The sequence below is a fragment of the Metopolophium dirhodum genome, chromosome 1, assembly GCF_019925205.1.
Source record: "Metopolophium dirhodum isolate CAU chromosome 1, ASM1992520v1, whole genome shotgun sequence".
Taxonomy (NCBI): Eukaryota; Metazoa; Arthropoda; class Insecta; order Hemiptera; family Aphididae; genus Metopolophium; species Metopolophium dirhodum.
In genome coordinates this window covers 77,781,395-77,795,945 of record NC_083560.1, presented here as the reverse complement: position 1 = coordinate 77,795,945, position 14,551 = coordinate 77,781,395, and the positions used below count along the sequence as shown (strand labels likewise).

Here is a 14,551-nt window from a genome sequence, read left to right as displayed (position 1 = left end):
TTTTAATTTTTACTATTTGAACACTATCATAATTTGTGTAATGTTGCCAATTATTTCTTTTTGTTGGTTAAATTATAGGCTAGCATCACCAGTTGTCAAAATTGTCTTAATAATAATTATCCGTAGCCAATGGCAATCCTATAAATACAATTTTTGTGAGCAGAAAAACAGCAAAAGCTCGCCGCCACAGGTCGATTCATCGACATTCACTATACGAGATCGTGTGTGCGTGGGATGTTTCAATAATTATTATTTTATTTTCAAGTAATTTGTTTTTAACTGATCAATAAATGAACGTTATATTTTAACGAAATATATGGGTGTTTATAGGTGGTGTATATACGCTCACATTTGACTTCTTGATAAGACGTTACGTTTATAATTATTAAATTTATGTCTGATTAATTTTGCGGTAGCCACTTTCACGATGTCGAAATTTTCTGTTACATTCATTATTATGAATCCGTTTTACTTAAATATTAATATAAGTACAACACAACTATTTACTCCCTCAACACTGTTATACGTAGTGATTCGACAATGTTGTAGTATACTAGACGGTTCTAGAACCTTCCCACCCCGAGGTCCAATGAAACGACAATCATCGAAGAATTATCAATCATCTTGATAGTTATTATATTCATTGGACTTTGGGTTGCACATTTATAATGTCAGTCGAACACACAGTTTTTTTCAAACTTGTACAAGTTCAAACAGGCAAACACGTAGTTGTAGCTGCTCGAAAAGTGACTTATCATTTTCACTTAATTTGCCATCGCAGTTTTTAAAGAACAAAACAAACAGACCACCATCAATAGCGAGCCTGGTGCAAAGTGTATAATCTTCGGTCCTCTTCAGCATCATCACATCAAGATGTTCTTAGCTGTTTAATGTAGACCAGTTTGTGTCACGTTTGCACACTTTTGAAGCCCCAAACTTTCATGCTATAAAGTAGTAAGTACAATGATATCATGTCATTAAATTCAAATTTAATACCATATCCATTACAGTGACCCACTTGTAACCTACTGTGCAGCCGAGCGACATTTATTTGGGACGCAACATTATATAGCTAATAAAAACAAAGCATTTGACACCAATCTCAGCTAAATCTGGTGAAGTAAGTGGCTGAACTTCAAAATTTGAAAGCTCATATCTGAGCTTTGAATAACTCGCAAATTCCGGGACCAAGCTTGCAAATTCTCACAAATCACAACAAAGCTTTTGACACCAATCACAACTAATTTGGATGAAGTGGGTGGGCTACATGAGGTTGGCCCACTCTCCAGTAGTTTGTGTAAAAGATACTCGCAAATTACTCGCAAAATATTGGCACAATTTTCATATTGATATGTCCTAGTAGGTGGTCCTTATATTATATTATTACAATCGCAGTTGATAAATATTAAAAATACATTATGTACAATTTTTTTTATAAGTAGGTATTTAAAATTCGATTTTTTACATAATTTATCAAATTTAAAATTAAAAAATGATTTTGTAGTTAAAAATTTATAAAATGTTATAGCTAAGGATTGAAAACTTACAACAAGATTCCACGTAGTTAGGTTATTCTGTAACCGAAAAATCTCAAAAATGTCAAAACACCGTTTTTATATTGTTATTTTATGCTCAAATTTGGAGGAAATTACATAATAAATAACCAAGAATAACGATTTTTAGTTATTTTGTTGTAATTTTATAATATGCATTCAACTTAACGGCTACTGTATTAATAATAAGTAATATTAACAATATAAATACAATATAAAATATTCACACTGACAAACCGTCACGGTTTAGAATCGTTTTTCGTACCTATACAATGATATTATATCATTGAATTCAAATTTAATATCATCCATTATACAGTCACCCACTTGTAACCTACTGTACAGCAGAGTGACATCTCTTACCCACCTTTTTGATACATATTCGTATATTGTGACGTATAATTGTAATGGAAAAATCAGATGACGATATTATGGTGGCTATGTATTGCTTTAGTTTTAATTAAACAAGCAGCATATTATAGCATCGTCGGCCAATATATTATTCCTCTGTTCTAATAGAATTAATTGTGTAAAATACATTTTCAAAAATGTTGTAGGTAATATTGCCTCTTGTATGGAATGAGCCACTTTAAAAAGTACAAAATGTATTTGGAAGTGAGTTTTCAATAATTTTAAACATTTTATAATACCTATATCTTTAACTATTTATTACCTATAGGTACTTAGAAATAATAGATATTCACTATTTTTTCTTTTCATTAAATATAAGACTTAACATCGTAGGTACCTTATAAAAACATTTTTGTGTACTGTTGAAATTTGGGTTACATACCGCTTTTGGCATCCATAGATTTTCCACTCCTGCTATTAAAGATACTTTTGATAATACTATAGTCATGAGAATAACAAATTGTATCAAATAGGTATACAGTAATTTATTTACGGTGGTAAAACTATATCTCTATTTATTTGTTTAAAGTACCTACCTATGTTGTATGTGATTACCACAGACAATAGGTGTTAGTTTAATATTCTAACTTTCAATATACTCGTGACTCGTGTAAATATATTTGTGTGACTATTTGAAAAGTTTAAAATGTTTGATAAACTTTTGTATTAATTTTTATTATAAATCTTTCCGAGATTCAATTTTTCGACGGTTATAGTTTTATAATATATATTATATAGGGGTTCAAAAATAAGTTATAAACATTAAACACCCTCTAAGTCTCAAGGAATCTATAGGTATAACTTTTATTGAAAATTGTCGAGTAGTTGGCGAGTCTCTAGATTTTAGACGGAAATTTATCCATTTATGTATAGTAACATATTATCTATATATGTATATAAATGTGAAATCAGATTTCTACTTAAGGCTAGTCACAGAAAATACGGCACAGTTTCAATAAAAGTTACGTCAATATTCAATTTTTTTTTGAGACTTGGAGGATGAAATCAGTTTTTTTTTCAATCCCTATAAGTTGCTAAAAAGTGGCTCACTTGAATTTTGTTTTGGCTCACGAAATTGAATAATATTGAATATTATTAGCATCGATATTGGTTGAACACAATGTTTTTTTCTTATGGTATAGACTATCCAGGCCGCCACGTAATGCTATGAAATCTCAAGAATTTAAAAATTTTATGGTCATAAATTTTAAAATTTCAAATATTAGATTTTGAATAACTGCATTCTTTATGAAAAAGAGAGTGATCTGCGTGCTTGATGAATCACTCTGTAGCCTGTATACATATAATATAATGAATAATATTATGTGGTGCACGTTATTGCGATGCTGTTGTATATTATGGATTATGTTTTATCATTGTTTGCAAAGTAAGAAGTACAAGTCAAGATATGCTATATAGTTATATTTATTTAGGTGAATCTGCAAACTGAGAAGGGGATGAACTCTCTTATTAATAGTCATCTTCCTCTATGTATAAGTCGTCCTCATCTGCGTTTGACTTTTTGGCGACCATTGTGTCTATCTTTATTCTTATTGGTTTGAGTTTTTGGTTTCAAATTCATCACTAAAGCCTGTGCTGTCACTATTATCGATATCTTCTTTCTTACTGCCTTCATTTTTTTTATTACCGACGTTCTCTCTTCTGTGGACCTTGCTGTTGGTGCTTTTGGCGAGACTGGTCTCAAACCAATCGTCTGATTTGGATTTGGCTTTTTTCTTTGATGATTCGATCGTAGTTTCGGTTTTACTAAACCAATCGTCATCGTTGGGCTTACGTTTGGCTGTTGTTTTCGCAGATGGTTTCGATACGTTTTTGTTGACATCAGCACTGCTGCCTCTTTTTCTGTTATTGATCATTGGCGGTGGTGTAGTATTTTCAGTGGTATCATCTTTAATATCGCCTTCTTCATTTTCGTCATTGCCCATAAAGAAATTAGCCAGTGAACCAACAATAGTCGTCGGCTTCTCCGGTTTACCAGCATCGGCTGGTACTGAAGTGTCACTGGAACAAAATGTAAAAACTATAAGTAGGTAATCATAATATGAACAACACCTCTTTGTTTTAGTTTATTGTACCGATCGGCCGTGAAGGTTTATTTTGTATATAAAACGTCTAAACATAATGTGTATATTATAATGACGTGTCCAATGAATAGGTATTTAGTGTATTTATGAATTTCCCACTCATCTGTATTTCGGACTAATCAGACTTAGTCACCTAAAATATTTTTTTGACCAATTTTGTTGGCTACGTTATTCCAGTATCCCAAGTTCTGATATTGTATACAGAAATTTCACTAGATTTTGTAACCATTTGTGACAAATTATAATATTGATCACTTTTTTTGTAACTTACAAGGTTTAGAATTCTATTCTTTAATTCCTGGTACTGGGGTGACGTTTAACAAGTTATCATATTTAAATTTTGTTACTAAATGGTTACAAAATCTTGTGAAATATTCGATCAATAATTTATAACTTCTTAAAATATTATCATAGTAACTTTTCATAGTTAGAAAAACAATTAAAACAATTCTCTGTTGAAAAACAGGTGTTGGCCATTTTTTTTACTCTACTTGTTTAATTTATATTCTTTTTTATGCTGATAACTGTATGACAAATTAAATAGGTTATATCCCACATCAATATTATGTCAGGGAAATATCATAACACGGGCGTGCAGTTATCAACGTAGACCCGAAAAAATCAAAAATATTTAAGATTCACATCATATTATATAAGATAAAGGTACTAATAATTTTCGATATTTTATTTAAATTATCTGAAATTTAGTTAGTACCTACTTATATAAACTATAGACAATGTAAAGAAAATAGATATTTTTTAAAATGTGTTAAATACAAAATATCTTGAAAATATTCACCATTCACATATTATAGGTAGCTTTATTACTAGAATTCACCTGGGTTACAATTATTCCAACTTTCTTTTGGTTCAGTTGGTGAAATATATATAACACAAACACGATATATAATGATTACCTAATTTTATGATTTTCCACTACTTAATTCTGGACATATTATTTTTTTGTAAATACAATACACTGGAGAAAGATTCAACGAATGCTTAAAGCTTATGTAAATTCAATACATCGTCAATATTTACATTTATGCATTTGCAAAAAAATATGTCAGAATCAAGAAAACTAATGATAAAACTACGGTGTATAGTGTAGTCAATACCTTTTGAACATGGACATCATGCCCAAGGCCGATTCCAAAAACGCTTTCGTATCTGGTCCCGTGGTCAAGTCTGACACCAGCCCCGCAATGGTTTTCAACATCATCTGTCCGTTGCTGCCCACGAACACATCAAACGCCATCCGCACGTCTTGGGGAGACAACGGCAATTGGTCTAGCAAGCATGACGTGGACGGACTACCGTCCAAAACGGTGAGCACCAAACGCACCATGGCTGCGCTCACTTTGGGGTTACCCATAAACCTTTCCATTATCGTGGATATCGAATTGGTGACCTCGTCGTCTGTGGCTGCGAAAGTCGATACCGTACCCACATCATTGATGAACTGAGTCACACTGCCTTTGGCTCCTTTGCCAACTTTGGAACCTAATTAAAAAACAAAATTCTGTTTCATTCACGTTTTATATATAATATGGGCACTATCATATATTATTATTATATATGCAATATGCATGTACGATAATAAACTAGTTGACTGTGTTGGGGAAGTTACTTTTGTTCGGTCAAATTATGTCAGTTTTGAGTAAAAAAAGTAACTCCATTACAATAAATATTAAATTATAGTTACTTTTATTTTTTTTTCCAAATATATCACTGGGCACTGGAGTTTAATAATAATTACGTTGCCAATGTAAGTGATGACAATAAATAATATGAAATTATTAACAGACACTAATTTAAATTATAAACTTTCTTAAAAACGAACTCATATGATATATTTACATATATTATCAATTGGTTTTTAAGATCTATTAAAAAAAAACCCAATAATTTGGTTAAGTTTACTACAAAAAAGTGAAAAAAGTACTCAACGCAAATCACGTACCTATGTATAAGTTATATAACACGTGTTTATAAAATAAAATGTAATTAGATGACCAAATGTCAATATTTCAACTGTCAAAATGTCAATATAGGTAATTTAAAAGCACCAAATTTTGTTACAATAACTTAAATTATTTTTCATTACCTGTATGTAGGTACCTAACTTATTGTTTGGTATAAAATTTCATTTTTATTTTAGCAATTTTGTTTATTCATTTTTTTTTTCCATCAATCAAAAAGGACTCAACCAAAAGACCTACGACCCAATATCACAGAGGTAATACCGATCCTGAAGGTGCTGTCCATCCTTTCTATGTGTTTTGGAGACGAAAACTTTAGTTTTTTAAAACCCTTAACTTATGTGTGTTTAGTTAAGACACTACTCAAAACACTACTAACCTACTCAAAGATACGATAAATAATAATTAATATATTTCTTTCTATTTACATGTACCTATTATTAGGGATTATTACCTATTATTATTATCAATATTATTATACTTATTGATTCAAAATTAAAATACAATTATCACAATTTTTATTTGTTCTCCCCTATGCTGCTATGCACGTCTGTATTGTTTTTATTTGAAGTATTTGTGTATAATATTATTATATTTTATTAATGTTACTTATTACAATTGTATCGTATTTGACTGATCATCCGTCCCGCAGTTATCAATTGCTTAAGTTATTATCATCCGCCTCAGTGTGTCCCCTGAATTTTGTGTACCAAATAAAAACGTGTATTTGATCTTAACAGTAAACCTTTTGAAATAACAATATTTTCGATGGTCCAATACACTTTTTTTACTATCCATTTAAATTAATATTTTATTTAAATATCATAACTCATAAGCATTAATGATTAATTACATATTACAATTACAATTACAAGAGATTTTTTATACTGTAATATAGTGTGATGTTATTGTAAATTAAAATTAAATATTAATGTAATCGAATAATGATCTCAACCATAAGTTATATGCAAAAGTAGGTACAACATATTAAAGTTAACAAGACGAAATTAGTTCAGCTGAACATGAATTTGCTATATTGTATGCACCTGTACACTAATTATTCAAATCGGATATATTTTAGGGCTTTAGGCTTAGCGCTTAATAGTTAATAAATAATAAAAATTGAGTCTACAGTTATTAGGTAAAGAAAAAAAAATCTAAATTTTCAAAAACCGTTCTTGATACCAAAAAATTTGAAAAACTTTTTTTGAAACCGAAACCAAAACCAAAAAATTTTAAAAACCGATCTGAAACCCTTAATCAAAACCATAAAATGTAGATAGCTGTTCTCAAAAACTGAAACCGTAACCGTTAAAATTTGAAACGGTTTCGATTCCTGATCAAAACCCAATTGTTTGAGATCGGTTATAATCGGGAAATTAGTAATTTGAAATAATAATCGAATACTGTACAACCGTCGTTACCCATCTGCCTATTTTATTTCGATCATAATAATAATAAAAATAATATTATCTGCGTGTATAATCGTGTATCGTCGTTGATGTATTTGACGAAATTTCTTTAATGTTAGTCCAAATTTCGATTAGTAGGTGACCTATGATTCTAAAAAGGCCTCTGCTTAGTCAAACACGACTCTGGGTCCAATCATATCTAGCCCACCCGTAAGCACCATTACCCTATATCAGGGTGATACCGATCACACCTAAATACATATTTTAAGAGCTTGTATTAAATTATCAGTAAATAGTATTCCAACCAGCTATATTTGTTTTCCTCAGTCCCCACATATCTATGTCTAAAATAAATAGTGTTACTTACAATATTATTATATCAATTATAAATTATTAATTACAAACGTTGTTATAATTTCATTGCTCCGGAGTAATGGCAGTCACTTGAAATTAGTCGTCATTAACCATTTTGTTTATCATTTTGATGGACACAACTGGTCATAACAATTATTATACACTCATCAAATAGGTAAACCTAATGTGAAAATATACATTTTAGCTATCAGATTGAACGGGACACCATACTTGGTCACAGACAGGCAATGGCCATTGGCCGTCATCCCCCCGTTGACTGGGGGGGGGGGGTCCCAACCAGTGGTCGTCCATGGACCAGGAGCTTAGGGGTTACTAGGTACCTATGTTAGGTTAAGTTAACTACTAGGTTCCTCTAGATGATTAATTGGGAATCCGCGAAGTAGATTTGAATATTTTAAATTAACATAAAATATTAAATAACAATCGAAATTGAAAATGATTTTTGTGGAGTAGGTTCATACTTGTTTTCATAAAGTGATCTATAAAATCCATAAAATATTAAGAACCCCTGCCCTATCTGCTATTCTATTCCTCTTATTACAGTATAATACTAGTGTCGTCCATCTCCACGTTTTATTCGTTTGGACGTTTCATAAGATGAAAAAAAAACGTGTATTTTATTTTTGAGTCTATACGTAAGCTACAAACGGACATTGCTCTTTGGGGTACATATGAATAAAAAAAAAGGAATCATCTATAATTATATATTTTTATTATATAAATTGGTTAGGTTACTGCTTTTTATATTTCGGATTATACAAGTATTTACCCTGAAAATTGTTGTTCTTATAATTTTATTTTACTGGACGACATAATAATATTATGGTACCACCGCGACTATTGTAATTTTATTTTCGTATTTTACTTAGGTACCTTAATTTCAATATCTCACCATATGTGAACAACTTTTTTTTGGGGGGAAAAACTACCCAACAATACCTTTCCAGTTATGTCTCTGTTTTTCATTACTATGTGTATATGTGGAGTTAATGGTACGACCGAAAAAGTGTTATTTATTCATGTATAATAATATATTATATAGATTAACAATTATATTATGAGCTCCAACCTTATTTCTCACGTTATACAGGTACGTACCGACGAATTTGATAAGCATTTTGAATATTTCCTGGTTGCCGCTCTTGCCGTCCAGCTTGGACAATATCTTGTGAGTGCCTATATTGCCCAACAGTACACCTAGGTCGGTGACCTGTTCAATGCCCGCGATCCCTGTATCGAGCATTTTGGCCACCCTCTTGACGAAGCCGGTCGGTTTTTTCTCGGCGACCGCTTGTCGCTTGGCCGGTGTCCGGTCTCCATCGCCACTCTCGTCCGATTTACCCGCGGATGTCGACGAAGAACCGCTGGCACGCTTCACACCGATCTGTTTCCGGGCCACGTGGTACACTTTGTTTGACACCCCCTGGAACGCGTTCATTCCGCGTTGCACGACTCTTACGCTAGTCCGCATGAGACTCTTGAAAATTTTGTTTGGTTTCCCGAACAAAAAATCTCGCAAACCGCCACTGCCAGTGTTCACGTTTGGCGATTTGATGATGGCGAGCGTGTTAGTGTCGGTGTCTGTGTCAGTGTCGGTGTCAGCGTCAGCGTCGGGATCAGTATCGGTGTCAACGTCAGCGTCGGTGTCGGTGTCCGACGATCTTTCACCGCTAACGGTCGCGGTACCGGCCACCACGGTCATCAAGGGCATGCCGGACGTTAGGTCTTGGGTCTTCTGCAAGCGTGTCGAGCTCTTTGTCCGCACGTGATCGTGTTCATTGGTGGCCGCCTGCGATACGAAAACGATGATGATATATTATTATATCCTTGCGTATGTGCATTTAGGGGGTGTTTTAAATAATACGGGGTGTGTCATAATTAATGGATATATTTAGATCAGGTGTTACTCTTTGATAGGATACGGGGGTAGAGGGCTAGCCCTGTGACTGTTGGGTTGGCAGACTAATGCAGTTTCAGTTGTTATACATTATACGAATAAGTATAGTTCTTTTAAACATGGATTCAACATTTGTGGTAGGGAAAAATATTTTTTTGTTACAAAATTCATTCGACAAATTTCTGGACATATACCTATAATAATTTAATATTTAATAGTAACTACATCATTAGTGAGCACTAAAAAAACATTTCCAGATTCGTTTCGCTAGCCGTTTTAGTTTTATTAGGAGAATAGGAATCGCCACAAGTTTGAAAAAATAAAATTGAATGGATTTAATTCACTTAATCATTGTACTACTAACCATTTAAGACTGAACTAAAAATGGTCAGTTTACACGCGATTACTATTGCTAGGTTAGACCTTAGTTTAAACTAGATTATTATCAGAAAAAAAGGATCATGTCCACACTATAGTTATAGCCGTATTTGTGACCAGGAAGGTACCAAATCAATAGTGTTGTTTTTAAAAATAAAGTCGGAGTAACGCATGAGTATGTATAGTGTATACTATTTTCTTTTTTCGCCAATTTAGACGCAACTATAGATATCTAGATATAGTACCTATTTTAATAACATTTCTGTACCTACATAATGTAAACAGTATTCTTTTATTTTATAAAAAAATTTGATTTTTTTTGTACCTAAATACTTACTAAAAATATGTAGGTAATATAAAATGTACAATTTTGCATTAGAATTATTCCGGGGATACCACAAAACAAATTTGTATCGGATCCGATTAATTCCATTTACTTTCCAAACAAATATAAAAATTGCAAATTCATAATATTATCTGATTATCATCTATACAAGAGGTGGCCAAACGGTCGATCTTGGACGATTTCTAAGTCAATCCCCTTTGTTAGAATTTATTAACTATTGTTATTTAGTAGATACAGTTATTAATTATTAAATACATATATCCGATTAACTTGTTAGTGTGAAATGGAATTTTATAACATGAAAGTTAAAAAAGCTGAATATGTACTGAGCTTAACTTTCTGATGATCATTTAGAGCAGCGTCTTCGTTAATTAGCAGTTAGCGACTATTACCGAGATTATAATTAACTGGTCATGATTTGAAACAACACACTTTTACATCAACAGTATAATGTTAATACATGTATAAACTATTTAGAAATTTAATGTGAAACACTCACTTTAGATAACCTTACACTTTTGTTTTATTATTAATATAAAATATTTTTTTTACATATGTCGATCCTAAAAGAAAAATATACCCTCAGTAGATCTTAATCAAAAAAAGTCTGGCTATCCTTGGTCTATACTCAATATTTTCGGGCGCATATTCCACTCTTGATTTCGGTACTGTTTTTTTAAGCCAATCCGTGGTACCTATTCAATATTAATTATCATATCCATGGTGTTTTTAATAATAACAGATCTAAAAAAATTAGTTTTAATGTTTTAATGTTTAGTTTCAACTATTTTATACAGATGGTTGAAAACATCACTAGTTTATTATTTATTATTTGTTTGTTATTGTACATCTTTCATCTATTTTTTAATTTGAAGATTATGTCTATAATCTATTTATAAACGTTTATAAATTCAAGTACAGATTTAGTTATTTTGCACCCAGGACCGTCAGTTTTTCTATTATACTATAGTAATTAATAATTAACATATGGAAATGCAAAGTTGGGCAAATTAATGAAAATAATTAACTCAAGTTAAGTTAAGTTAAGTGAATGTAAGGAGTTTTATACTGCAAGGGTAGGTAATAGTTAATAAATAAAACATTTAACTCACTAAGTTGAATGTTAATATAAAAAATAATATTAACTTAACTCAGTTTAAAAAAGTTAATCTACTTTTTTATTAGTTGATGGATTACCTATTCTGTGTCTATCAATATATAATATTAATTTATCCATAAGCAGAATAAAACATATAGTATTAGGCTATTAGATTGTTTTTATTTAAAAATTGACTGTGTAGGTATAGTATAATATCCAGGACCTAATTTTGGGAGGGGCGTGGGGGGGGGGGGGGGGCAAAAGTACAAAAAGTTCCAAAATTGGCTAAACACAGTGTAAAACAAAGGAAAACTACAGCTATTGGGGAGGGTTAAAATGCCCCCTGTGTCCTTCCCCTGGATCCGCCGCCACTGGACTATATATATGGTCATGAAACCTACAAATTTCAAAGACATTTTTAATTTTAACTCTATGGATTATTTTTATATCAACTAAGAAAATCAAAATTTATTCAACAGTCTATTAATCTAGTTATGTTATAAAATCTGTTATAAAATTAATTAACTAGTTAATACATTTTAGTCAACCTTTGCGTACGTATAAGCAAGGCTAGGAAAGTTAATGATATTTTTTAGCTCAGTTAAGTTAAGTTAATTATTATTTTTTCAATTAATTTAAAATCAAGTTAATAGACCCTATTAATACATAAATTAAATTTAAAATTAAGTTCACAAATACCATTAACTTAACTTAACTTCAATTAATAAGTGAAGTAAATAATAAAAATAAATGCATTTATAAGGTATTATTAAATAAAATCAGTGATATTCGCTTGAATAGTAATCATCATTCATAAATCATAGGTATATTACTATTCAAACAATCTATGATAATCATTATTCTACTAATAAAAATGACTAATGATACTAAGCTATTATGATTTATGAATATAATTCGTGGCATCGTAAGCTATTGATGTCTTATAGCGAAAAGTGTTACCCCTATATTAATATTTATAAGTATCTACCTAATTAATACAATATAATATTCGTTTTCATCTTTAAATATAAATACGAATTTCTTTGTAAATAAATCTCATTTCTGATCATATTTTTTATATTCTCTCTAGATAATACGAAAATTCAAAATTAACTTGATTGGGAAAATAAAAAAAAAAATTACGAGTTGATTTTAACTTAATGTAGTGGCGGCTAAGTTTAGTTAAATTTAAGTTCATTAAAACACCCAACTAGTAAGTTAAGTTAATAAGTTAAAATTAACTTAACTTTTAACTTATTAACTCATTAATGCCCAGCCTTGCCCTTGCGTATAGGTATACCAATAAATACCAAATTAACTAAAAGTGACTAAATAATTATAATATTACCTAATCATACTATTTGTATCTATTTTAATTGATAATACTATAGCAAGCTTATAATATTACCAGTAGCTACTATAATTTATATTCAGTTATACTATCATAAAAAAGAAATTTATAATAATATGTACCTAGTTATTTCAAAGAAAATAATTAAAAATATTATACGTAATAATAATTGTTTATTTCATATCAACAACATTTTTAGTTCAACAACGGACCAATGGGACTTTTAAGTCCGTTACAAATTACAATATTATACTGAAATTAAATACTTAACGTACATTTTATCATGTTTCATACGCATGATTCATTAGATGTTTACGATATTAACAACACCGACTTATAGTGATTATCAGTGGGTTTTCATGCGACAGTTATTTTTAGAAAAATGATAAATATTATTTGAACAAAACTCATGTTTTCCTTACAAAATTATGTATACAACAGCGTTATCTATTGGTGAGCCTTAAACTCACTTCCTATAAAATCTAAAGAAAACACCGTGACTTATTGGTCACATAGAACATATTTTATTTTTTTACTCATTAAACACGTGTAAAATGACATCGGATTTAAACTTCCCATTGGTCAGCAAAGGGAAGTAGGTCTCGACTAACTTTAAAAACAAGTAATAATTTTTTCAAAGAAAGAATATCATTTGAGTCATAAGTATAGGTTAAGGCGTTAAGCAATACGTCTCATTCTTGAGCTTCGACTATGAATACGGCCCTAAGTAAGTTAAGTACCTGAGTATAGGTGAAAAGTTTTAATAAATTAACTTTTCAACTTAACTCGAGCTTTTTAAATTGTCAATGCCCACTTTTACTACACTACATTACACTCACTTGGTCGTAGTAACAGCACACCAACCACAGCGCAATAATCGTTGCGCGCTTGGTAGTCGTTAACATTTCGGCGACGGCGACCGCAAATAGACGAGACGATGACGGGCCCCAAGCGTCTGTGCTAAAATACAACAACAACAACAACAACAATAATAATAGATATTATTATGTTAATTATTGTCAATAAATGTATCTGATAATAATATAATAGATATAAAATAATTATGTATTATATTATTTGGGACGTCTACAAAATATTGTAGGTAGGTAGGCCTTCGGGATCCGTCGTGCAGCGCTTGCCGCGTAGTCTTGTCTCGTGTGATTATTATTATAAATATTGTTCTACACACGCGGTGTGTTAATTATTTATCGTGTGACGGTTTTGCGGTCCGCAACTGCAACAGCGCACTATAATATTATAATATTATCATAATAACATCGCGCGGTTTTCGACAACCTGCGACGATCGCGGCGACGTCCGACCGGGCGCGTGTCAATATTGGCGCGGAAACGCTTGACGAGCGTATAAAACATTATTATTTTAATACGCAACCCATCACACTATAATAATATTATACAATCATCATAGTGCCGTCGTTATTATTAGGTTTTACACGCTCGGCAATGTATACGCAAGTGTTTCGTCTAACCTCCTATGCGCACTGCGTTTCTCTCTTCTGTGCGCTCGGAGCCTGCCTACCTGTATTATTGCGCGCGTACGCAAACACCGCGCGACGATTGTTTATTTTTTGTTAATTATTATTCATCATCGTATTATTATACTACGCCTCGTGTCGTGCCAT

At 31.4% G+C, this 14,551-nt stretch overlaps 1 protein-coding gene across 1 annotated transcript; it reads right to left on the bottom strand.

The window, feature by feature from the left end:
• Window positions 1-3,371: 3,371 nt before the first annotated feature.
• Window positions 3,372-14,281, bottom strand: LOC132934666 (uncharacterized). The gene is made up of 4 exons (XM_061000993.1): window positions 13,749-14,281; window positions 8,937-9,627; window positions 5,188-5,572; window positions 3,372-3,986 (listed from the first exon to the last, which is right to left on the bottom strand). The coding sequence occupies exons 1-4, from the start codon at window positions 13,812-13,814 to the stop codon at window positions 3,515-3,517; spliced, it is 1,614 nt and encodes a 537-aa protein (XP_060856976.1). The 5' UTR covers window positions 13,815-14,281; the 3' UTR covers window positions 3,372-3,514.
• Between the last annotated feature and the right edge of the window lie 270 nt (window positions 14,282-14,551).